The sequence below is a fragment of the Chaetura pelagica genome, unplaced genomic scaffold (assembly GCF_000747805.2).
Source record: "Chaetura pelagica isolate M959 unplaced genomic scaffold, ChaPel_1.0 scaffold521, whole genome shotgun sequence".
In the NCBI taxonomy this organism is placed as follows: domain Eukaryota; kingdom Metazoa; phylum Chordata; class Aves; order Apodiformes; family Apodidae; genus Chaetura; species Chaetura pelagica.
The window spans coordinates 105,582-125,743 of NW_009952055.1; the positions used below are offsets into that span (position 1 = coordinate 105,582).

At 39.4% G+C, this 20,162-nt stretch overlaps 1 protein-coding gene across 2 annotated transcripts in view; it reads left to right on the forward strand.

Moving 5' to 3' along the window:
* The first annotated feature begins 687 nt into the window (after positions 1–687).
* TGFBR1 (transforming growth factor, beta receptor 1) overlaps positions 688–20,162 on the forward strand; it is a 24,962-nt gene continuing 5,487 nt past the window's right edge. The window contains exons 1-5 of one of the 2 annotated variants that reach the window (XM_010003720.1): positions 688–936; positions 1,322–1,564; positions 6,987–7,217; positions 12,133–12,300; positions 12,717–12,873. In XM_010003720.1, coding sequence (XP_010002022.1) covers positions 795–936; positions 1,322–1,564; positions 6,987–7,217; positions 12,133–12,300; positions 12,717–12,873 — 941 coding nt within the window. In that variant the 5' untranslated portion in view covers positions 688–794. The remainder of the gene's footprint in view (positions 937–1,321; positions 1,565–6,986; positions 7,218–12,132; positions 12,301–12,716; positions 12,874–20,162) is intronic. The other variant, XM_010003728.1, reaches the window with a different exon arrangement.

The following is a 20,162-nucleotide window of genomic DNA, read 5'->3' on the forward strand; positions in this document are numbered from 1 at the left end:
TTCCTGCCTCATGACCCTTCCTTTCCCGGTGCAATTGATAGCTTCAGTAAACCAGGAGCTTGAATAATGTCAGGCAGGGTTTTCCTGTGCCTTGATAAAAAGTCTAAACCATATTTGTTTGTGTGAAAGGGTATGTCCTCATGTCATACAGGGTTGTTTTTTTAATGAGGATGAAGCCTTTATATGCCCTTTCTTCTGCACAAAATTGAAACCATCAACTAATGTATGCAGTATTAATCTCAGGCAGCCAGCAGTATCCTGTTTATCACTTATTAAAGCTATACATGTGGTTATTGTGGCATTATTTGTATTGAGATTGAAAATAGCAGAGTTGCATGTTATAGAGGATACAGTGTTATTAAAAAGTCTAGATTTTTAGTGTGAGAAACTGTAATGGAGTTTGTGTGGAGGAACAATTAGGATTGCAGTCTTTTAATATGCAGTTGTATAAGTAGAGGTAACTTCAACTTTAAATTTGACTTCATCTGTTCATCTCCTATTTTTTTTGTCCCACTAAGAAGTCTTGTAGTGTTGTTCTTTAGTGTTACAGTCCTGTGTTTATGTAATGAAAAAGATTATAGGCCTCCTATGTTTTGAACTTTTATTTCTTTAGTCATTCAAGTTGTTTTTTTTCAACATAGCACATGAACCAATACTAACATCAGTGTTTTTTTCTCAATACAGCATTACAGTGTTACTGCCATCTATGTACAAAAGACAACTTCACATGTGTGACAGACGGGCTATGTTTTACTTCAGTAACACGTACTGCAGACAAAGTCATACATAATAGTATGTGTCTAGCAGAAATTGATCTGATTCCCCGAGACAGGCCATTCGTTTGTTCCCCATCCTCCAGAGATGGAGTAATTACTTTGCCTCATTGCTGTGACAGAGACCACTGCAATAAAATAGAACTTCCAATTCCAACACCAGGTAAAAGTTTATGGCATATTTGAATTTTTTTAACAGAAAACTAACTAAGAGTGGGAGTTTCAGTTTTGAAGTCAATTTGAAGGTCTAAAGTTCACCTAATTTGCAGTTAGATTCTGCATGTATAAGATCTGGAACAAAAAACATAAATCTTCTGGACAGACATCTTAGGGACAGTTTTGAAGACTTACATGTACGTTAAATGGAAATTGAGTAAGCACTTAATTGCTTGTGCCCTTTGAATACTTAATATGACTCTTAAAAATTACTGTGTGAAAATTTTAATTAATACATTGAAATAATTTGAGAATCACTTTGAAATACAATAAATTCAGTTGCATAGAAAGAAAGACATAGCATTACCATTTTCTTTTATTTTTACTGTCAGGCCCTACTCGAGGAAAACCAGCTTCTAATCTAGGACCTGTGGAACTGGCTGCTGTCATTGCTGGACCTGTCTGCTTTGTCTGCATTTCACTCATGTTGGTTCTGTATCTTTGTCATAATCGTACGGTAATTCATCATCGTGTGCCAAGTGAAGAAGACCCCTCACTGGATCGTCCATTTATATCGGAAGGAACTACTTTAAAGGATTTAATTTATGATATGACGACTTCAGGCTCTGGGTCAGGTAATACTATCTTTTTAGTAACAATTACTCTCTCAAGAGCCTTGTAAGTAATGTGGTTTTTTAAAATATTTTCAAATCTACTTAAATCTACTAACTGGATAAATTACTAGAAAAGCTGCTTCTGTGTAGATTCATTTGGTATCACTTAAGATTCAATCTGTGGAAATAAATGAAATAAAAGGGAGCATATTGAGTTGCTGTTAGTATTCCTCATCATTCTCAGAGAATAGCCTGATATACAGGGAATAGTCAACTATTGTAAATGTCTGTTAGTAAGGCTCAGCCATTTACGTTTTCTGTTCTGCACAACATATCTAATTTGCCATCTTTTGTGGTTTTGAGATAATTTGTGAGGGTTTTTCCTTAGTTTTAAACTGAAAAGTCATTTTTATCTGTAGCTATTGGTATATAAAGAATATGATGAATTCTAAGTATGAGTTTATTTTAGCCAATTGCTCTCCTTAGGGAAGTTTTTTTTGAAGTTGCAAATAGCAATTTCCATGTGTGTAGAATAATGCAGCATGCAGACTACATCTGAAGAATTCCTGTGCCTTGATTTAATGAATTTTTGTTTTAATTCAGAGGTGTTGCTCTGGGAAGATGAGGCAGTAATCTGTTCTCTGCATTCAGTGTCTGCTGTTGTAATCTTGACATAGTTGGTTATAGGATTGTGGTGGTCTGTTGCAGAAATACAGTTTATTAGGCATTAATAGGGGATGATGTGTCAGTTCATCATGTAAGTTAATTTCTGGTTCATGTTAAGGAGCCTCAGATTGTGTACTGCCTCTTATCAGCCTTCTACTATATAAAAAATGATAAATAATACAATACTGAAAATTATTGCTGCTGTTTGCAGATATATGTGCTGAAACATCCATCCCCTTTCAGAGTAATTTCTGCAAAGAAATACTGGTATTTGATTTTCAACTGCTGAATTCTTCAACTTTCTTTTCCAAGGGCAGTAACTGATAAAACTGTTTAGAGTGCATTGCCCTACCAAGTAAATCAATATAACTTGCAGGACAGGGCTTTGGCTTCTCAGACCATGGGACTTGCTTTGCGAAACCTGGTCTTCCTAGGGGGAGCTGGGGTCCATCTCTCAGGGGGAGAGCAGCTTTTGCCATAGGACTTTATACTAGAGTTACTGGGGAATGGGATCCTCAATCCACTCCACTGTCACCACTTTGAGGCCAGAGCCAGTAAGAAATGCCTTGGGCCTGGAGAAGGGTCACAGGACAGTGGGGAGCAAGTCAGGTTCCCTGTAAAACAAGATCGTGTGTTTCATTGAGAGTGATATCTTAACTTCAGCTGCAGGGAGTTTCATGTTGTTCAGTTGTTCTTAAGACAAGTATTAGCCTTATTTAATGTTCTCTACCTCCCTTTTAATATGATAGTGGGATAGGAGGTGCTTTAAATACTTATTTTCTGTACTGTTGGCAGTCTTTGTATTTGCAATGGCTTGTATCACTTTGTCTCAAAATTAGTCAATGATTACATACATACATTGTGCCCTAGCACTGGAACTGATAATTTTAATTTGTCCTAAAATATGTCTGCAGCGATTGAATCTCAAGGAAGCATGTCTTTTAATCCAGACTCTGGTACTGTACATTTATGAGATAAACTAGAGGTGGGGAACAGGGTCACTGAGAGGGAAAGTCAGAGCTGCTAGTTAAAGTAGTGCTTAACTGTTTCAGAAACTGAACTGTGTGCAAGGGAAACACAATGGAAATGTAGAGAACAGACAATCCAAACCCAAGAGGCACAGCTAAGGAATTGTTTTGTCTGGTAACCTAAGTTACATGTTGTTAGATTCATGCAGAGGGACCAAAATAGCTCATAGACAAATAAAAGGGTTTCTACCAGTTTTGTGTTATGGTATTCTCTGAATAAATATTTAAAATAGAAGTGATAAAGCTATAAAAGTTAGATTCCTACTCAGATCAAAAGGGAAGTAGGGTTCATTTTCTTCAATGATGGAACAGTAATCTGTGACTTCTGTTAGTATTGTCTGGTTGTTCCGCTATGAACAACAACTGAAACAACTAGAGGCATTGATGAAAGGAATTGATTAAACATCTAAAATAGAAGTTGTGGCTTCAGCAGAAGGGTCTAACAATGGTTTCAAAGTCTCTTGGAGCTGAGAATGATTCTCATATCACAATACAAATCTCTTTAAGTATCAACTACAGTATAGACAGACTGGGATGCCCAGCTCTTACTCTTTAACTCACAGATGACAAATTAGTTATGAGGAAATAAGAATTGCCTAATTACATTGGGTCAGTTGAAGTGAATGTAAAACTCCTTAAAAACTTATCTGCCGTTCACAGAAGCTTGAAGGTAATGAGTTTTTGTGGGTTTTTTTCTCAGTTCCTAGTGCTGGGTTTCTTTATTCCTATTCAGAGGAAGTCTTCTGGGAAGTTTATGAACAAGAACAAAGTTCTAGCAACTGCTTTTGTTGGGTACCTTTAGTGCTTTAGAACTGAATTCCTTAATTCTTCAATTACGCCAATCAGTTACAAACTCCATAGAATCGTATCAGAGAATGGGTCTAGGTTGGAAGTGACCTTAAAGATCATCCAATTTCAACCCCCTGCATTGGCAGGGACACCTTCACCTAGAACAGGTTGCTAATAGCCCCATCCAGCCTAGCCTCGAGCACTTCCTGGAATTGAAGGGTATCCATGTCTTCCCTGGGCAATTTGATCCAAGGTCTCATCACCCTCCTAGTGGAGAATTTCTGCCACCACCCTCCAGTGGAGAATTTCTTTCTAACGCCTAACCTAAATCTACCCTCTTCCACTTTCCACTTTTCCCTTTGTCGTATCATTCCATGCCCTTATAAAAAGCCCCTCATGAAGCTGCTCCTGTATGTCTATAAAGAGCCTCAATTGCTTGGTCATCCTGGTCAGGTGGCCTGTAGCAGACCCCCCCCTACTATGATATCACATGCCCCTGCCTTCCCTTTAACCCTGACCTATCAGCTCCTCATCCATCCCCAGGCAGAGCTGCTTGGACTCCAGCTGGTCGCTGATGTGGAGTGTGATACCCCCTGCTCCCCTGCCTGGCTTTCCTGAAGAGCTTGCAAAAACTTACTGTGCACTGGATGGTCATTGGTCTAAACTAATTGGAATATATTTAAGTTATGGAAAAGAAAAATAACTATTTTCTTATACTCATAGAAGGCTTGTGGATACTTTTTATGATGTATGAAGATAATTGATGAAAGCTTCAGAGACAAATTGGATGACTGTGGCTGAATACAAGATGCCAGTGTTGTAAGCTGCTTTTTAGACTTCACATGGTCTTGAATTTTCACTTCCTTCTGATTAGCAAACTGTCATCTTTCTTCATGCACAGTTAAAAGAAGTTTCACTCCAAGAGTCTGAAGTACAGTTGTGCCTGATGTATATGCCAAAGGCTAATGTTGTAGCTGTCTCTAGTGCGCTATTTTTCAGGCATTGAGGTTTACAGTGAGGCAGTTGCTCAAGCTCCTGGTGGTACAGCACTGTTTGCTCTATAGGAAAAATAGGAAACCACTCAGTTGCAACAGAAGTCTGTAAAGAATTCTTATAGGTGCAAGATAAATAGGGATTCTAGTCTTCTGGTTTTGTTGTGTAGCAGTAGTAAGAGAAAACATAGTTGCAAAAAACAGGAGCAAATTCAGTCTTGTAGATATTGTGGATGTTAAACATATAGGAGCAAGGTGGATAGATCACAGCAGATATTTTATGATACATGTGAACATGATGGTGAGGGGTTTATAATACAAAATTGAAATTCTTTGGGTCTGAAAGGTTTAGAGTTTACTAGCTGTTCAGAGATTACCTTATCCTCGGATATCCTTTTTTAAACAAGGGAAGTGTGGTACAGCAATTTGAGGGCAGTGCATCTGAAACTGAAAATGTACAAGCAGTTCTCTGAAACAGCTGTAGGAAAAAGAAACTATTAGGCCTGTCACCCATTTAAAATGTACAAATCAGCTTGCATTTTACATTTGTGAGTGTATATTGCAGTAGTAAGTCCTAAAGAGGAAGGTGATTCTGTCCAGCAAAGTGAAGCTTTACATTTTTAGGGTTGAGTTTGGTCATGTGGTTGTTCTAGTCTGCCCTTTTCTGCATTTCAAAAATCTGTCCATAAAGAAAGCAAATTAGGCTTCACAGAGCCTTTCAGCTTGGGCATGCAGCACATTTGACCTGTGGTGTTCTAATTTGCACTCCTCAGACTGAGACATGAGTGAGGCAATGTTGCCAACCAGATCAGATGTTCTTCTAGTGCTGCTGTTAGTAAAGAATGACTAGAGATGTACTGGGACTGTTATTTGAACTATTAGTTAGGTTTTATTTCTATAGCATAAACAAATAGATCTGTTCTTTGATCAGCTATTGGAACAGTGATGATTGAGTAATAGATTACTTTGTAAAGTGTTTACTTTTTGTGAAAAAATCCTATTCCTCACGAGTTTATTGTGAGCAGTTAATCTGGCTGATGCATTCATCCTGCAGTGTAGTATCAACACAGAATTCTGTGACAAACTTTGCAATTACAACAGGGAAGACTTAAAAAAAAATAATAAATAAACCCACCCTGGTTAGGGCGTGTCAGTGCTTTATTCTTTTTTTTTATGAAGTTATGAAGCGCATAGTGAGGTGCTCAGAGTTGAAAGCATGTAGATTTTCCAAAGCTATAAAACTCTAATGAATTAAGCATTTTTCTTACATGTAGTTATAGTGAGGTACACAAGAATGGCCTATAAAATGGGTAGCTTGTCTTACAAGGATGTTTTCCTGTTTATAATGACTTGAGGCTATGACCAAGCCACTGGTGTACTTGGGCACGAGAGTGAACATCCGATGGTCAGTGTTGCTGATAACCACAGTTTAACTTTAAAGTTAGAATTGGACCAAGTTGTATCTAGTGATAAATCAAGAAAATGAATCAGTAGCAAAAGTGCTCTTGAACTGCTTAGCCAGGAGAGTTATGGAGAGATTCTTTTCTTAAAAAAAACCCAAACAAAAAAAACCCCAAACCAACCACATAGCCAAGCAAAAAAACCCAAACCCTCAGTCCTGGTAGTTATTACTTCATTATTTATTTATTTATTTATTTCTCCCATGAAAATACCACTTCATGGATCAACAACTGTCAAAATTCTAAGCTGAAAGGAAGCTTGTGTCAACTGTATATATAATTTATAAGGTAGTGTCTTTGAGTACTCCTTTTACTGGCCTTTAAGGTTGACAGCAGTATCTTACCCACATGCTTGTTAGCCATTCACAACAAGCTGTAAAAACCTTAAGAGTTTTTGTGCATTCTAAGAAAAATCTCTTAATGGAATATGTTTTATATGTTTAGTACTTCTGATAAGCGCTTATTTTGTTGGAGTGATATTTAGGTTAATGTTGAATCTCCTTTGTAGGTTTACCTTTACTTGTGCAAAGAACAATTGCAAGAACTATAGTACTTCAAGAAAGCATTGGTAAGGGTCGTTTTGGAGAAGTCTGGCGAGGGAAGTGGAGAGGAGAAGAAGTTGCTGTGAAGATCTTCTCTTCAAGAGAGGAACGCTCATGGTTTCGCGAAGCAGAAATTTATCAAACGGTTATGCTACGACATGAAAACATTCTTGGATTTATAGCTGCAGACAACAAAGGTTAGTGGTAATGTGAAGTAATTTTGCTGATTTTATGCCAGGTCAGAGTAGATTGTAAATGGAGGGGAAAATAAAATTGTGAGGATCCTATTAAGAGTACCAAAAAATAACTGTTACTCGAGCAATTCAGGGTTTGGCAGACTTTTATAGGTTTAATAAAGGCAAAAAGTACTTCCTTTTTTTGGAAAATTTGTTTTGTTTAAATCTAGAAAAAAAATTTAAAAAGAAGCTTAGATATCATTTCTGCAAGCAAAAAAGGAGATGCCTGTTGGCAGCCCACACATCTGCTGAATGTCCATGCCCATACTTCCCTAATAGCCTAATAAGATAGATGTGTGGGACCAAAAGACATCATGTCTAATCCTGCAAAATATTTTCCTTCTAAGTGAACACCTAAAGTTAAGATGGGGGGCAGAGTTTATGCAGAGATGCTAGTCTTTGTTCAAAGCAATGATAACTCTTCAGAAATTATGACATTTTTAAAAGATCTGCTTAAACACAATAGGTCTGGTAGACTCCAGAAAATTAGATTACTAATTTCCCTAATTACTGTTGTCTAGTTTAGACACCTGTTGATGTCTCATTCATAAGAAACAGAAGAAATAAAATGTAGCATTAAGCAATGAGTGTGCATGTTGTTAATACCCAGGAGACAATAATTTCAGGCAATGTAGGGTTGTAACTGGTGAAGCAGTAGAATAAAACTGAGTGAGGAGAATATTCTGAACTGATTAAACATTGACTTACAGAGCTTTTTTGATCTCTTTGACTATGTACATTAGAGACCACATTTATATGCCTGTAAACACATACTTGTTTCTAATGGTTTTGTAAAATCAATGAAGCTAATGCTGTTGGACTGACTTTTCAGGGATGGTAATTCTCTCTGGAAAAATTCAAATTTGATAGTATGCTAAATTCTACAAGTTCAGGCTTGAATGTACCAAGTAACAAAAGAAGTGGAGATCCTAACTATAAAATAATTGAAGAGGTGTTTTTAGAAAACCTCATTTCCTTCTTTTCCATTTGAAAAACAAACCTTAGGAGTCACTTCTGTGGGTGTACAATAAGAAGCTTCCTACTGCAGTAGGAGCTCTCTTAAGTCTTTTATTGTTTAGAGCATTTTACTGCTTTTTTTTGCCCATTAACTCTGTTGAGACTATTCTGTGGATGAAACAAGGCAGAATTTTCTTTCCATCATGAGAATTATTTGCATGTAGATTAGACTTTTCCTTCCTTATTCTAAAACATTTGGGTTTGGTGGGGTTTTTTTGTTGCTTGTTTTTTGGTTTTTTATGGCATCTCTGGCTTCCCTAGACATATCCCAGTAGAAGAGATATTGAAAATTTTCACCCAAGTGACTATTTAAAGATGAGCACACATACTTCTATAAAGGTAGTTTCTGGCAATATGTAGATCAGGCATTTTGCACTTCTGACTTTCCTGGGCCAAGTGTGTTTTTGAGGAGAATGGAGGAAGAGGGGAGGGAAATACAAGAACCTCCTATTTGGAAAGTAGGAATTTTTCAGTATGTTTATGATATGAACTAATTTGTGAATTCACTTTTCTCATTCCTATACTTCTTATTTTGTTTGAGTATGCATTTTGATAATCCTTGGGGATGACCACATAATATCTTTTTGGCTTGTGCTGGGTTTTCACACTTGTTCTCGGGGAATAGTGGCTACATAACTCAGGATATAAGTCCAGCTGGAATCTTTTGTGGGATAACTAGTCTTTTAAATACATCACAGAATATTAGGGGTCAGAAGGGAGCTCCAAAGATCATTGAATCCAATCCCCCTGCCAGAGCAGGACCAAAAAAACCCACAACAACTAGGGCAGATGACTCAAAGACATCCAGACAGGTCTTGAAAGACTCCAGAGAGGGAGACTCCACAACCTCTCTGGAGAGCCTGTTCCAGTGCTCTGTAACCCTGACAGTAAAGAAGTTTTTCCTCATGTTGAGGTGGAACTTACTGTGCTCGAGTTAATCCGTTGCCCCTTGTCCTATCACAGAGCACAAGTGAAGAGAGCTTATCCCTGACTTCTTGATACCCAGCCCTCATGTATTTACAGACATTAATTAGATCCCCTCTCAGTCTTCTTCTCTCCATACTGAAAAGCCCCAGGTCTCTTAACTTTTCCTCGTAAGGCAGGTCTTCCAGTCCCTTAACCATCCTTGTAGCCCTCTGTTGGACTTTTTCAAGTACATCCCTGCCCTTCTTGAATTGGGGAGCCCAGAACTGGACACAATACTCCAAGTGAGGTCTCACTGGCAGCAAGTAGAGAGGGAGGAGAACCTCCCTAGATCTGCTGGTGACAGTCCTCTTAATGCACCCCAAGATACCATTGGCCCTCCTGGCTACAAGGGCACATTTTTGTCCCATGGATAACTCCATGGTCCTTCTCCATGGAGCTGCTCTCTAGCAGATCATCTCCCAACCTGTACTGGTGCATTTTGTCGTTCCTTCCCTGGTGCAGGACTCTGCACTTGCTCTTGTTGAACCCCGTTAGGTTCCTCTTTGCCCAGCTCTCCAGCCTGTCCAAATCCCACTGAATGGCTGCACAGCCTTCAGGTGGATCAGCCAACCCTCCCAGCTTTGTGTCATCAGCAAACTTGCAGAGAAGACACTCTGTCCTGTCATCAAGGTCATTGATAAAGATGTTGAACAGGACTGGACCCAGCACTGATAACTGAGGGACTCCACTAGTTACAGATCTCCAGCTGGACCCTGCAGCATTGACCACCACTCTTTGGTCTCTGTTGTGTAGCCAGTTCTTAATCCATCTCACTGTCCATTCTTTTATCCCACATGTGAGCTTGCTCACAAGGATGTTATGGGAGACTGTGTCAAAAGCCTTGCTATGGTCAAGGTGGACTACATCCACTGGTCTCCCTGCATCTTTCCATTCAGTCACAACATCATAGAAGGCTATCAGAGGAGTCAAGCATGATTTCCCCTTGTTAAATCCATGCTGAGTACTCCTGATAACCTTATTCTCTTCCATGAGCTTAGAGATGACCTCCAAAATGAGCCACTCTATCATTTTTCCAGGGATGGAGATGAGGTTAACTGGTCTGTAATTTCCTGCATATTCCTTCTTGCCCTTTTTGAAGACTGGAGTGTTATTTGCCTTCCTCCAGTCCTCAGGCACCTCTCCTGTGTGCAGTGATCTTTCAAAAATGATGGAGAGTGGTAGGGCAATAACATCAGCCAGCTCTCTCAACACTCCTGGGTGCATCTCATCAGGGCCCATGGCCTTGTGCACATTCAATTTACATAACTGATCTCTGACCCTCTCTTCATTGACTACTGGAGAGTCTTCCCTCCTCTAGGCTTCCTCTCCTGTTTCTGGGGTCTGAAGCTCATAAGGGCTGGTCTTAGTAAAGATTAAAGCAAAGAAGGCATTCAGCAACTCTGCCTTCTCTGCATCCTCTGTTACCAGAGTTCCCACCTCATTCAGCGGTGGGCCTTTATTTTCCCTGTTTTTCCTTCTACTACTGGTATATTTGGAGAAGCTCTTTTTGTTCTCCTATACTTCCTTTGTCAGTTTAAGTTCTAAGAGGGCTTTGGACTTTCTTGTTGCCTTGCTACATACCCTAACAACATTCCTATGGTTCTGCCAAGTGACAAGTCCCTTCTTCCACGAACTGTACATTCTTTCTTCCATGAGGCTTTCTTTAGAAGATCCTTGCTTATCCATGCAGGTTGTTTACCACCTCTGTCTGATTTCCTGCTCAAAGGAATGCCCCTATCCTGGGCTTGGAGGAGGTGGTATTCAAAAATTTACCAGCTTTCCTGGGCTCCCTTTCCTTCTGGAGTTTTAGCCCATGGGATTCCTGCAAGTAGATCTTTGAAGAGTCCAAAGTTAGCACTTGGCCCTACAGAAGTCTGGGGATGAAAGACCCTTGTACAAAAGTAGCTAGCTATTAAAACAATCTCAGATCTGGGAACTCTTGAGAGTTGCTTTTATAACAAAATAAAATTGGAAAACCTATTTGGGGTCAGGATTATTTTTTTACTTAAGTGTAAATACACCCAGGAAAGAACAAACACCTTTTGGCCCCTCTGATTTGAATTCCTTTAATACTCTTCTCTCTGTGGCTTAATCTTCAGGGTATTTTACTTTAATAATGTGAACAATTTCAGTTTTATCTGTCATTTGTATGCCTTGGGATATTTACAAATGTATTATGACTGTCTTGTTCTCCTATAGTTCAGTGAAAAATCATACAGCAAACTGTTTTTCTTATCATCGGTGTTTTTCATTCCCTTTGTGCCACCTGGAAGCCTACATTTTGGCCAGCAACTGAAAGTTCATCAGGGGTGGGATTTGACTTTTTTTTTGAAGTAATGTGTCAGATTGCAGCTTGCAAGTTTCTGCTCCAGGAGGAAAAATCCACCAGCTGCTGGTAACTGTGGAAGTTGCCTCCCACGATGAGGCCAGATAATTTATGGGAAGACTGGAGGAGTTATAGGGCAAAGCTTGAAAGACTTTTTTTAAATATATATATATGGGTAACCTGGACAAAATTGTACTAGACTGACAGTGACAGGATTAGTTTCGCATCATGCATTCAGGACTGTCCTTCCAAGCAGGAAAATTAGGGGAATGCAGAGCCTGGTTAATACCCTGAATATTTCACCTCATAATCATAGTGACATAGTTTTTCAATGGTTTGTCTTTTTGTTTAAATAAAAGAATGCTCACTAAGCTGTTCAGAAAGTCCTGTGTGGTAGTCCTAGCCTTGCAGAGGCATTTAAATGTTACAGGGATAGAATATTTAAGAGTCTCGTTGTCTTAGGTTAATTGCAAAGCATAATTTGTACTTCAGAAGCACTGTATAAAAGTGACATATATGATTTCTCTTTTGTGTTTGTGTGGGATTCATGCCAGTGTTGTTTTACAGACAATGGTACATGGACTCAGCTGTGGTTGGTGTCAGACTATCATGAACATGGGTCACTCTTTGATTACCTGAACAGGTATACAGTAACAGTTGAAGGAATGATAAAATTAGCTTTGTCCACTGCTAGTGGTCTTGCTCATCTTCACATGGAAATTGTTGGCACGCAAGGTAATCCTAAAACTATTCAGCCTGTCATGTGAATAATACTGGATTTTTCTAAAATGACACATGTAGATGTTTCTGCTATAGTTCTCTTTTTAGTTAGAACATTCAGTCCTTTTCAGTGTATAGTTGCTTTGCATGCTGCTACTTCCAGAGATATTAAAACCTTTTTTTCTGTATGCAATAAGTACTTGCAGGAAGAGGGAAAGGAGCAGTAGAGTGGACTAATACAATAGACATTTAAGGCACTTTTCTGGACAGCCAGCCAATCCACAGGGAATGATTTCAGGAGTTATCTTGATGCATTTAAAGCAGCAGAACTGGAAGGAATTAAGTAATGTCAAACAAAATCTGTGCTAGGCTTAGAATATTAGCAGTTATCTTTTTTACAGATCTGTTATTTCTATTTTTTCCCCTTACAGGCAAACCAGCAATTGCCCACAGAGATTTGAAATCAAAAAATATATTGGTAAAAAAGAATGGAACATGTTGCATTGCAGACCTAGGATTGGCAGTTAGGCACGATTCAGCTACAGACACAATTGATATTGCCCCAAACCACAGAGTGGGAACAAAAAGGTAAAATCATTAACATGATGTATCAGGTGACTTTGATAATAAAATGCTTCCCTTTTTTTCTTGTCCCATATAGAAGAGTTCTGTGGGTACAAACACAAGCAGCCAGAAAATGTCATTATTGACAGGTAGAGTTCTCAGGAACTGTCTTACCAGTTGTTTTAGGCAGTAGGTGCTTAACAAACATGTTGAATCTTGGCATCTATTACTAAAAACTTGCAAAACTTTTATTGTAGGGCATAAGTATCTATTAAAACAAGTAAGAGACTTCATGAATTACAGTTTTAGAGACTTCACTGCAGTATCTTTATTCTTTTTGTCTTGTGTTCGTGTAAACTTTATTTGCAGCCCAGTCTGGAGCATAGAACAGGATGTTGACAGAGAAAGTAAAAAGTTGGATTGTTTTTTTTCTGTGTGAAGCCAGTATGGTAGAATATCAAAGTGTAGAGACTTTGACATTGGTTTTCATGGGATCATATTTTTGAGAAAAATACAAGAACTTAAAACAACAGTCAACATTTGTCAGCTAATGAATAAATGGAATTATCAACAGATGAGACCCTTTCTTTTAAAGGCCTACTTCTGAATTTGGAAATATGGATTTCCTTGACTTCAAAAGAACTCGGAGATCTTTAACTCCATCAGCATGGGTGCAATTAAACTTACTGGTTGTAATTTATCATTGCTGGACCTTCAGACAGTAATAACTGGAAGCTGTTCTGAAGATTGATTTCCTTTAGCAATCTGTGCAGCTATTCAGCACACAGAGATTGCACAACTCTGTTCCTCGGGTTCGCTGTTAGTGCTGCTATGTGGGTAACTTGTCCTTTGGATGCCCATAGGTTCAAACTGAAGCTTGGACACGTGCCACTCAGTAACGTGTGGAACACCAGTGGTTCAGGGCTGTATGTTATTAACTTCAGTATATGCGCTAGTTGTGTTGGAGAAAATTCTGTGTTGATGTTTCCTGATTTCCAATCCATACATAAAATGTTTTTAATATATCTCTTTAGTGAGTGATACTGTGGGGGGAGAGTATGGCTAGAGCTTTACAGTGGACTAGCTTGCACCTTTACCTGTGGCCTTTTGGAAAAAAAACAAAACTTGTTTTAAGGTTCAATGAACAAAAGCTCTTAGAACATGTCCTGAAATTTTATTTTACTGACAATTATAATGCTGAAGTTACTTTGGTCTAAAGCTGTGCTGTACTAGGCCTTTGCCTACTTTAAAAATACTACATAAATGGTCAGATGAGGTTTCTTTTCTGAATTATAAAATTATATATGTAAAGATGATAAAATATTGGGTATTATTCCTTCTCAAAAACACCAGTAATCATTGGTAGCAAAACAATAGACTATTTTGGAATTTGTCATTGCAAACTTAGCTGTGTGTAGGGCGCATATGATGCGTGGCTTGGTATTTTCTACTACACCTATGTGCAAATAATTTACTTTAGTCTAGTCTTTAGAGGAAGCATCCTCTCAGCTGTCTGAGATCCTGCTTACAAGACCTGTTCTTCCATAGGTGCTGTTAAATTGCTTGTTCGTCTGTCTTATGCTTAGTCACAAGAGTAAAACTCTAGTAACTCTCCTGCTTGCTGCAGTGCACAGCGGCAGGACTTTCTCTCACTTGAAAGACATCAGTCACTTTCACCTCTGAAGATTTCTCATTCTTATAAAAGGCTAGGTCCCCTCCTCCCCTCTCTTGTGCATTCTTAGGTAAGTAACTTTGCAGCTCTGATTAATTTTTCATAATAAAGTTCAGATCTTACCTGTTCAGTGACAATTTTAACTCCTGTTGCTTGCCTCTGCTGGTACCTCTTCTGCACATGGAAGCTCACTTAAGTTTGTATTTTTTGTAATATTGTGAAGATGCATAGTCTAAGGAGCAAGCAAAGCTTGTTCTGGGTGAGTGATAAGTGTTGAGTCAGACTGGTGATCCTTCTCCCTGACTGAATGAATCTTTCTTTTCTGTTCAGAGACCTAGCTTTACCAGAGGGTGTGAACTATGTGCTTTCACAGCTCAGCCTGCAGCATCAAATGGGCAGCATGAGCTTTAAACAGAGAAGGAAATAGATTCCCCCTCTCACTCTCTGGGGCAAGGGGGGGAAAAAAAAAAGTTTGGCTTTTGGTAGTGGTTTTGGCTTTTGGTAGTGGTTTTGGCTTTTGGTAGTGGTTTTGGCTTTTGGTAGTGGTTTTGGCTTTTGGTAGTGGTTTTGGCTTTTGGTAGTGGTTTTGGCTTTTGGTAGTGGTTTTGGCTTTTGGTAGTGGTTTTGGCTTTTGGTAGTGGTTTTGGCTTTTGGTAGTGGTTTTGGCTTTTGGTAGTGGTTTTGGCTTTTGGTAGTGGTTTTGGCTTTTGGTAGTGGTTTTGGCTTTTGGTAGTGGTTTTGGCTTTTGGTAGTGGTTTTGGCTTTTGGTAGTGGTTTTGGCTTTTGGTAGTGGTTTTGGCTTTTGGTAGTGGTTTTGGCTTTTGGTAGTGGTTTTGGCTTTTGGTAGTGGTTTTGGCTTTTGGTAGTGGTTTTGGCTTTTGGTAGTGGTTTTGGCTTTTGGTAGTGGTTTTGGCTTTTGGTAGTGGTTTTGGCTTTTGGTAGTGGTTTTGGCTTTTGGTAGTGGTTTTGGCTTTTGGTAGTGGTTTTGGCTTTTGGTAGTGGTTTTGGCTTTTGGTAGTGGTTTTGGCTTTTGGTAGTGGTTTTGGCTTTTGGTAGTGGTTTTGGCTTTTGGTAGTGGTTTTGGCTTTTGGTAGTGGTTTTGGCTTTTGGTAGTGGTTTTGGCTTTTGGTAGTGGTTTTGGCTTTTGGTAGTGGTTTTGGCTTTTGGTAGTGGTTTTGGCTTTTGGTAGTGGTTTTGGCTTTTGGTAGTGGTTTTGGCTTTTGGTAGTGGTTTTGGCTTTTGGTAGTGGTTTTGGCTTTTGGTAGTGGTTTTGGCTTTTGGTAGTGGTTTTGGCTTTTGGTAGTGGTTTTGGCTTTTGGTAGTGGTTTTGGCTTTTGGTAGTGGTTTTGGCTTTTGGTAGTGGTTTTGGCTTTTGGTAGTGGTTTTGGCTTTTGGTAGTGGTTTTGGCTTTTGGTAGTGGTTTTGGCTTTTGGTAGTGGTTTTGGCTTTTGGTAGTGGTTTTGGCTTTTGGTAGTGGTTTTGGCTTTTGGTAGTGGTTTTGGCTTTTGGTAGTGGTTTTGGCTTTTGGTAGTGGTTTTGGCTTTTGGTAGTGGTTTTGGCTTTTGGTAGTGGTTTTGGCTTTTGGTAGTGGTTTTGGCTTTTGGTAGTGGTTTTGGCTTTTGGTAGTGGTTTTGGCTTTTGGTAGTGGTTTTGGCTTTTGGTAGTGGTTTTGGCTTTTGGTAGTGGTTTTGGCTTTTGGTAGTGGTTTTGGCTTTTGGTAGTGGTTTTGGCTTTTGGTAGTGGTTTTGGCTTTTGTTTTAAAGTGTGGCCCAGCAGGTACTTTTGGTAGTGGTTTTGGCTTTTGTTTTAAAGTGTGGCCCAGCAGGTACTTTTGGTAGTGGTTTTGGCTTTTGTTTTAAAGTGTGGCCCAGCAGGTACTTTTGGTAGTTGAAACAGGCTGTGTTTAAAAGAAATGCAGCTGTGAAATCCACCTTAACTTGTGTTGTGTTAAAACATAAAGTAATTTGGAAAAAAATAACCCCCCTTGCCTTCTACCTTGTCCTGGGTTTATATTTTGAGTGATACCCTCTTTGGCATTAATAGTCTGGTCACATTCAACATGTAAATTGGACTCTCAGGATTCCAGGTGCACTAACCATTCAGTGAACTAGCACGGCCACACCTAAGAGATTTGGTCACATTCACTGAGAAATCTCATGGCTAGATTAATGAACTGTGTAATTTACTGAACTTGATGCACAAGTTCTTTTGGAATTCCTCTGATAAATTCACTGTCTACAAAGCGTGTGCAAATTTGATAATGCATTTGTAGCCAGGCTGTATTAAGTTATAAAATGATACTATGGAAGTTTCTCAGTTTCCTGAGGGTGCACTTGGTGTAACCCAGTGTTCAAATCTTACCCAAAGGTGTCCCTGGGGGGGAGAAGAGATGCTCAGCCTATCCACTGATCCCAGAGGTCAGGGGTATGGATCTTCCTTGTGACAGTACCTTTCCTGGCAACCTTCCTCTCTTAAACCATTTTATACCATATTACCCTAGAGATGGAACTTGAGGGACTTTAGCAATACATACCTTTATCATTACTGGTGCAAAATTCTCTCGCTTTGCTTTTAAAGGTGTAGAGTGCAAGCTCAGTGAGAGGTGGTCGTACCTTGGAGGCAGGTAGCTTTTGGAATGGAGTTTTGTGTGTGTTTTGGTATTGTGATGAGATTATAATGAGAGAAGTTCATCTAAAGGACATAATTTTGTCAAAAGGTGACAGTTGGTTGTCCCAGTCTATCAAGTATGCAGCTTATTAGCTTATTATCAGACCCCATTGTTACCAGAGAACTTGGCCATAGCATCTTCACTCTGCTTCACCCTCCATGCAGTTTATCTTAGAGTCAGCATGCCAAGTTCCTCAGGTGTTGCTAACATTTGGGATTATCTTGGGAACTACTGTGGTAGATTCTTTGCACCTTAGCTGCATTCCACCCTCTAAAGTTTCTTCAATACTATTCTTAAAATGTGAATATAGGCTTAATTTCTAAGTCACCTCCAGCAATTATTCCACAACACGGGCTCTTTTATGCAGTTAACCTAAACCCAGTATGAGCTGAATTCTAGCTACGCTTGTGGAGAACAGGCTTGGTGAAGGGACATGTCACACTCAGCATGTTGTTTATGGGTCCTGTTTGACACCAGGCTTCCTGTATGTTGTACAAGAAGTTTGGGTAGCTAATGAGTTTTTTGATTAAAAAGGGTGGGAGGAAAGAGGTCAAAGTTTGGCAAGATGATGTGAACATAATTTGTAAACTTGTTTGTAGACCTTTTCTTTCATTCTTGGAGGGTACTGAGCTGCAGACCTTGTCCAGAAGGTCAAAGTTTGTGTCTCTAGAGTAGTTTTCTCCAGGACCTAGAATACTGTTTCTGACAAACAATGCATTTCCAATACATAAGCTGACAAGGAGATGCAAGTTTCTCACTCTTTCGTCTGATAGCTGTGAAATGGCTAATCTGCTAACCACACTAGATGACCTACTTGCCTTTCACCTCTCTTGTTCCAGCAATAATCTCTCAGATTTTTTGAGCAGTCAGTCACCATTCTGTGTTATGGGAGCCAAAGCCCATCTAAATGCAATGATGGAGGATCATGGTAAGAGGTCAATTTGCCAATAAATTCAATGGAAGTCACATTTGGGAGGGGTGTTGGTTTTTTTAAGGGAATTAATTTGATTCCATTGCCACATTCAGCCCTCTTAAGGTCTGTCCTGTTAAAACCTATGTCCTTAGGATGATTTATAGAAACTGAGACAATGTCCTTTACTGCTTGTATAAGTAATTCTTGCTGACAGTCTTGCAACATGATTGGGATTTTGGCTTGTGCTTTATTTTTTTTCCAACTCCATAACTTCTCATCACCATGTGATCTTAAGCTGCATAAAATACTTTCTTCTTGACCCAAACCGTATCACTGTACTGTCAAGTACATGAAGTAGCATAAGAAGATTATCCAATAATGTGAAATTATTGAAGAGCATTAAAACAGCCCTCACTATCATGCATTCTTGATTAAAGTTTTTTTTATTTGAATGGCCTGAAAGAATTTGAGCTTTGTGCATATCAAAGATTGTGACATGTAAACTAAAGACTCCATTTCCATTCAGTAAAGACTGTAGAAGTAAGCCGTACCTTCCTCTTTAGGAAGTTGTCTGCAGCTTGTGCCATGTTTATCACCTGTGGGGAATTTATATGTCTGTACAATGCTTAGAACTCTTGTGTCAGCAACCTTGTTGAAGTTTTGGATTACTGGCTGCATTTTTGGCCCTGTGTTGATAGCACTTGCTTCCTTGTATTTATGTCATTTTCATAAGACCCAGTTGTGCTTGAGAGACTTCTGAGAGGTCTGGTACTCCTGAAATTCATCATGTAGTGTGTCTCATATTCTGCCTGCCATCTCTGGTACTAGGAAAAGAAAAATCCTAGTATTATGTGGATTAAATGAAATTGTGCATAGGGTTCTGTGTTGTTTCCAGAGATGGAGCTTGACACTCTGTTCCACTCTATTCCAGTAATCTCTCTGTGGCTTTGTTACCAGGTAACTGTGCACTCCAAAGCCCTGGTATCATTGTTTGTCTGTGTCATTAATATGTCAGCTTGAGATTGACAGGGAAGCAATGTGGAGAAACACAGCTCAGCTAAACATTATGTATTGGATTTAGCTGCCAGAGCTATGCCAGATTGAGGGAGCAATACTACAACTGATGTTGACTGATACAGCAAATACCATTCATTCTTTGCAGCAGCATCCTCAGAGGCTGCTGCTGTCAGCATGTGACAGTGTGGTCTATGCTGACATTTTGCTTAATGTTCCCACATTAGGCCTTGTCACTAAACAAGGTAAGCAATCGCTTGGATGCCGTGACCAGTTTTCAGTCCTTGTTTCTCAGTTGAAAGTCTATCACAGATTTTTCTGTTGCTGGAAATGTTGATTTAAGCTTTCCTTGTGAGCACAGTTGTTAATATGTAACCCAAATAGGATTTACTATTCTTTAAAAAGGGTGGTTCATGATGGGACTTACAGACTGTACAATGAAAAATCAATTAATCCAGAGCCTGTGTTCCAAAGGATCCTTATTAGTGCTGCTTTTTTAATCAGCCCTTCTTTTCTCTTCCCTCCCTAGTCTTGCCAGTGGATGTTTTAAGTGGCTGCTATATTTTGATCAATTCCAAGAGCTGGGGCTTCCCCCTGCCTGGCCTCTAGAGCCCAGCGTGGTGTGTCCAAACGGCTGGGGCTCTGTCTATTCCAGGCCCATGGATGTGGCTGCTGGTTTCTTGTGATTCAACCAATAGTGAGACTGGGCACACACACGTAATACTACAGGGTTGATTACACAAATTGCTGTTTACTGTGTACTGTCTTCTAATACTCACATAAAACCCACATTATCAGAACTTGTATAAAACATAAGCATAGACAGCCAAGTCTCCCTTCTCTTCAGCTGATCAAGATTGAACTTTGTTAGTGAAAACACAAGCACCTTTCTGTAGCCTGACAAGCCTATGCAAGTTTATCAATCTGTTGACTGTCAGTACAACCTGTGCTCCACGGACCTCCTGCTTACCAGCTGCAAACATATGCATGTCTTCATGCACACCTACACGCAGGGATTTCCTTGAATATTAGCACACGCCCTCCCC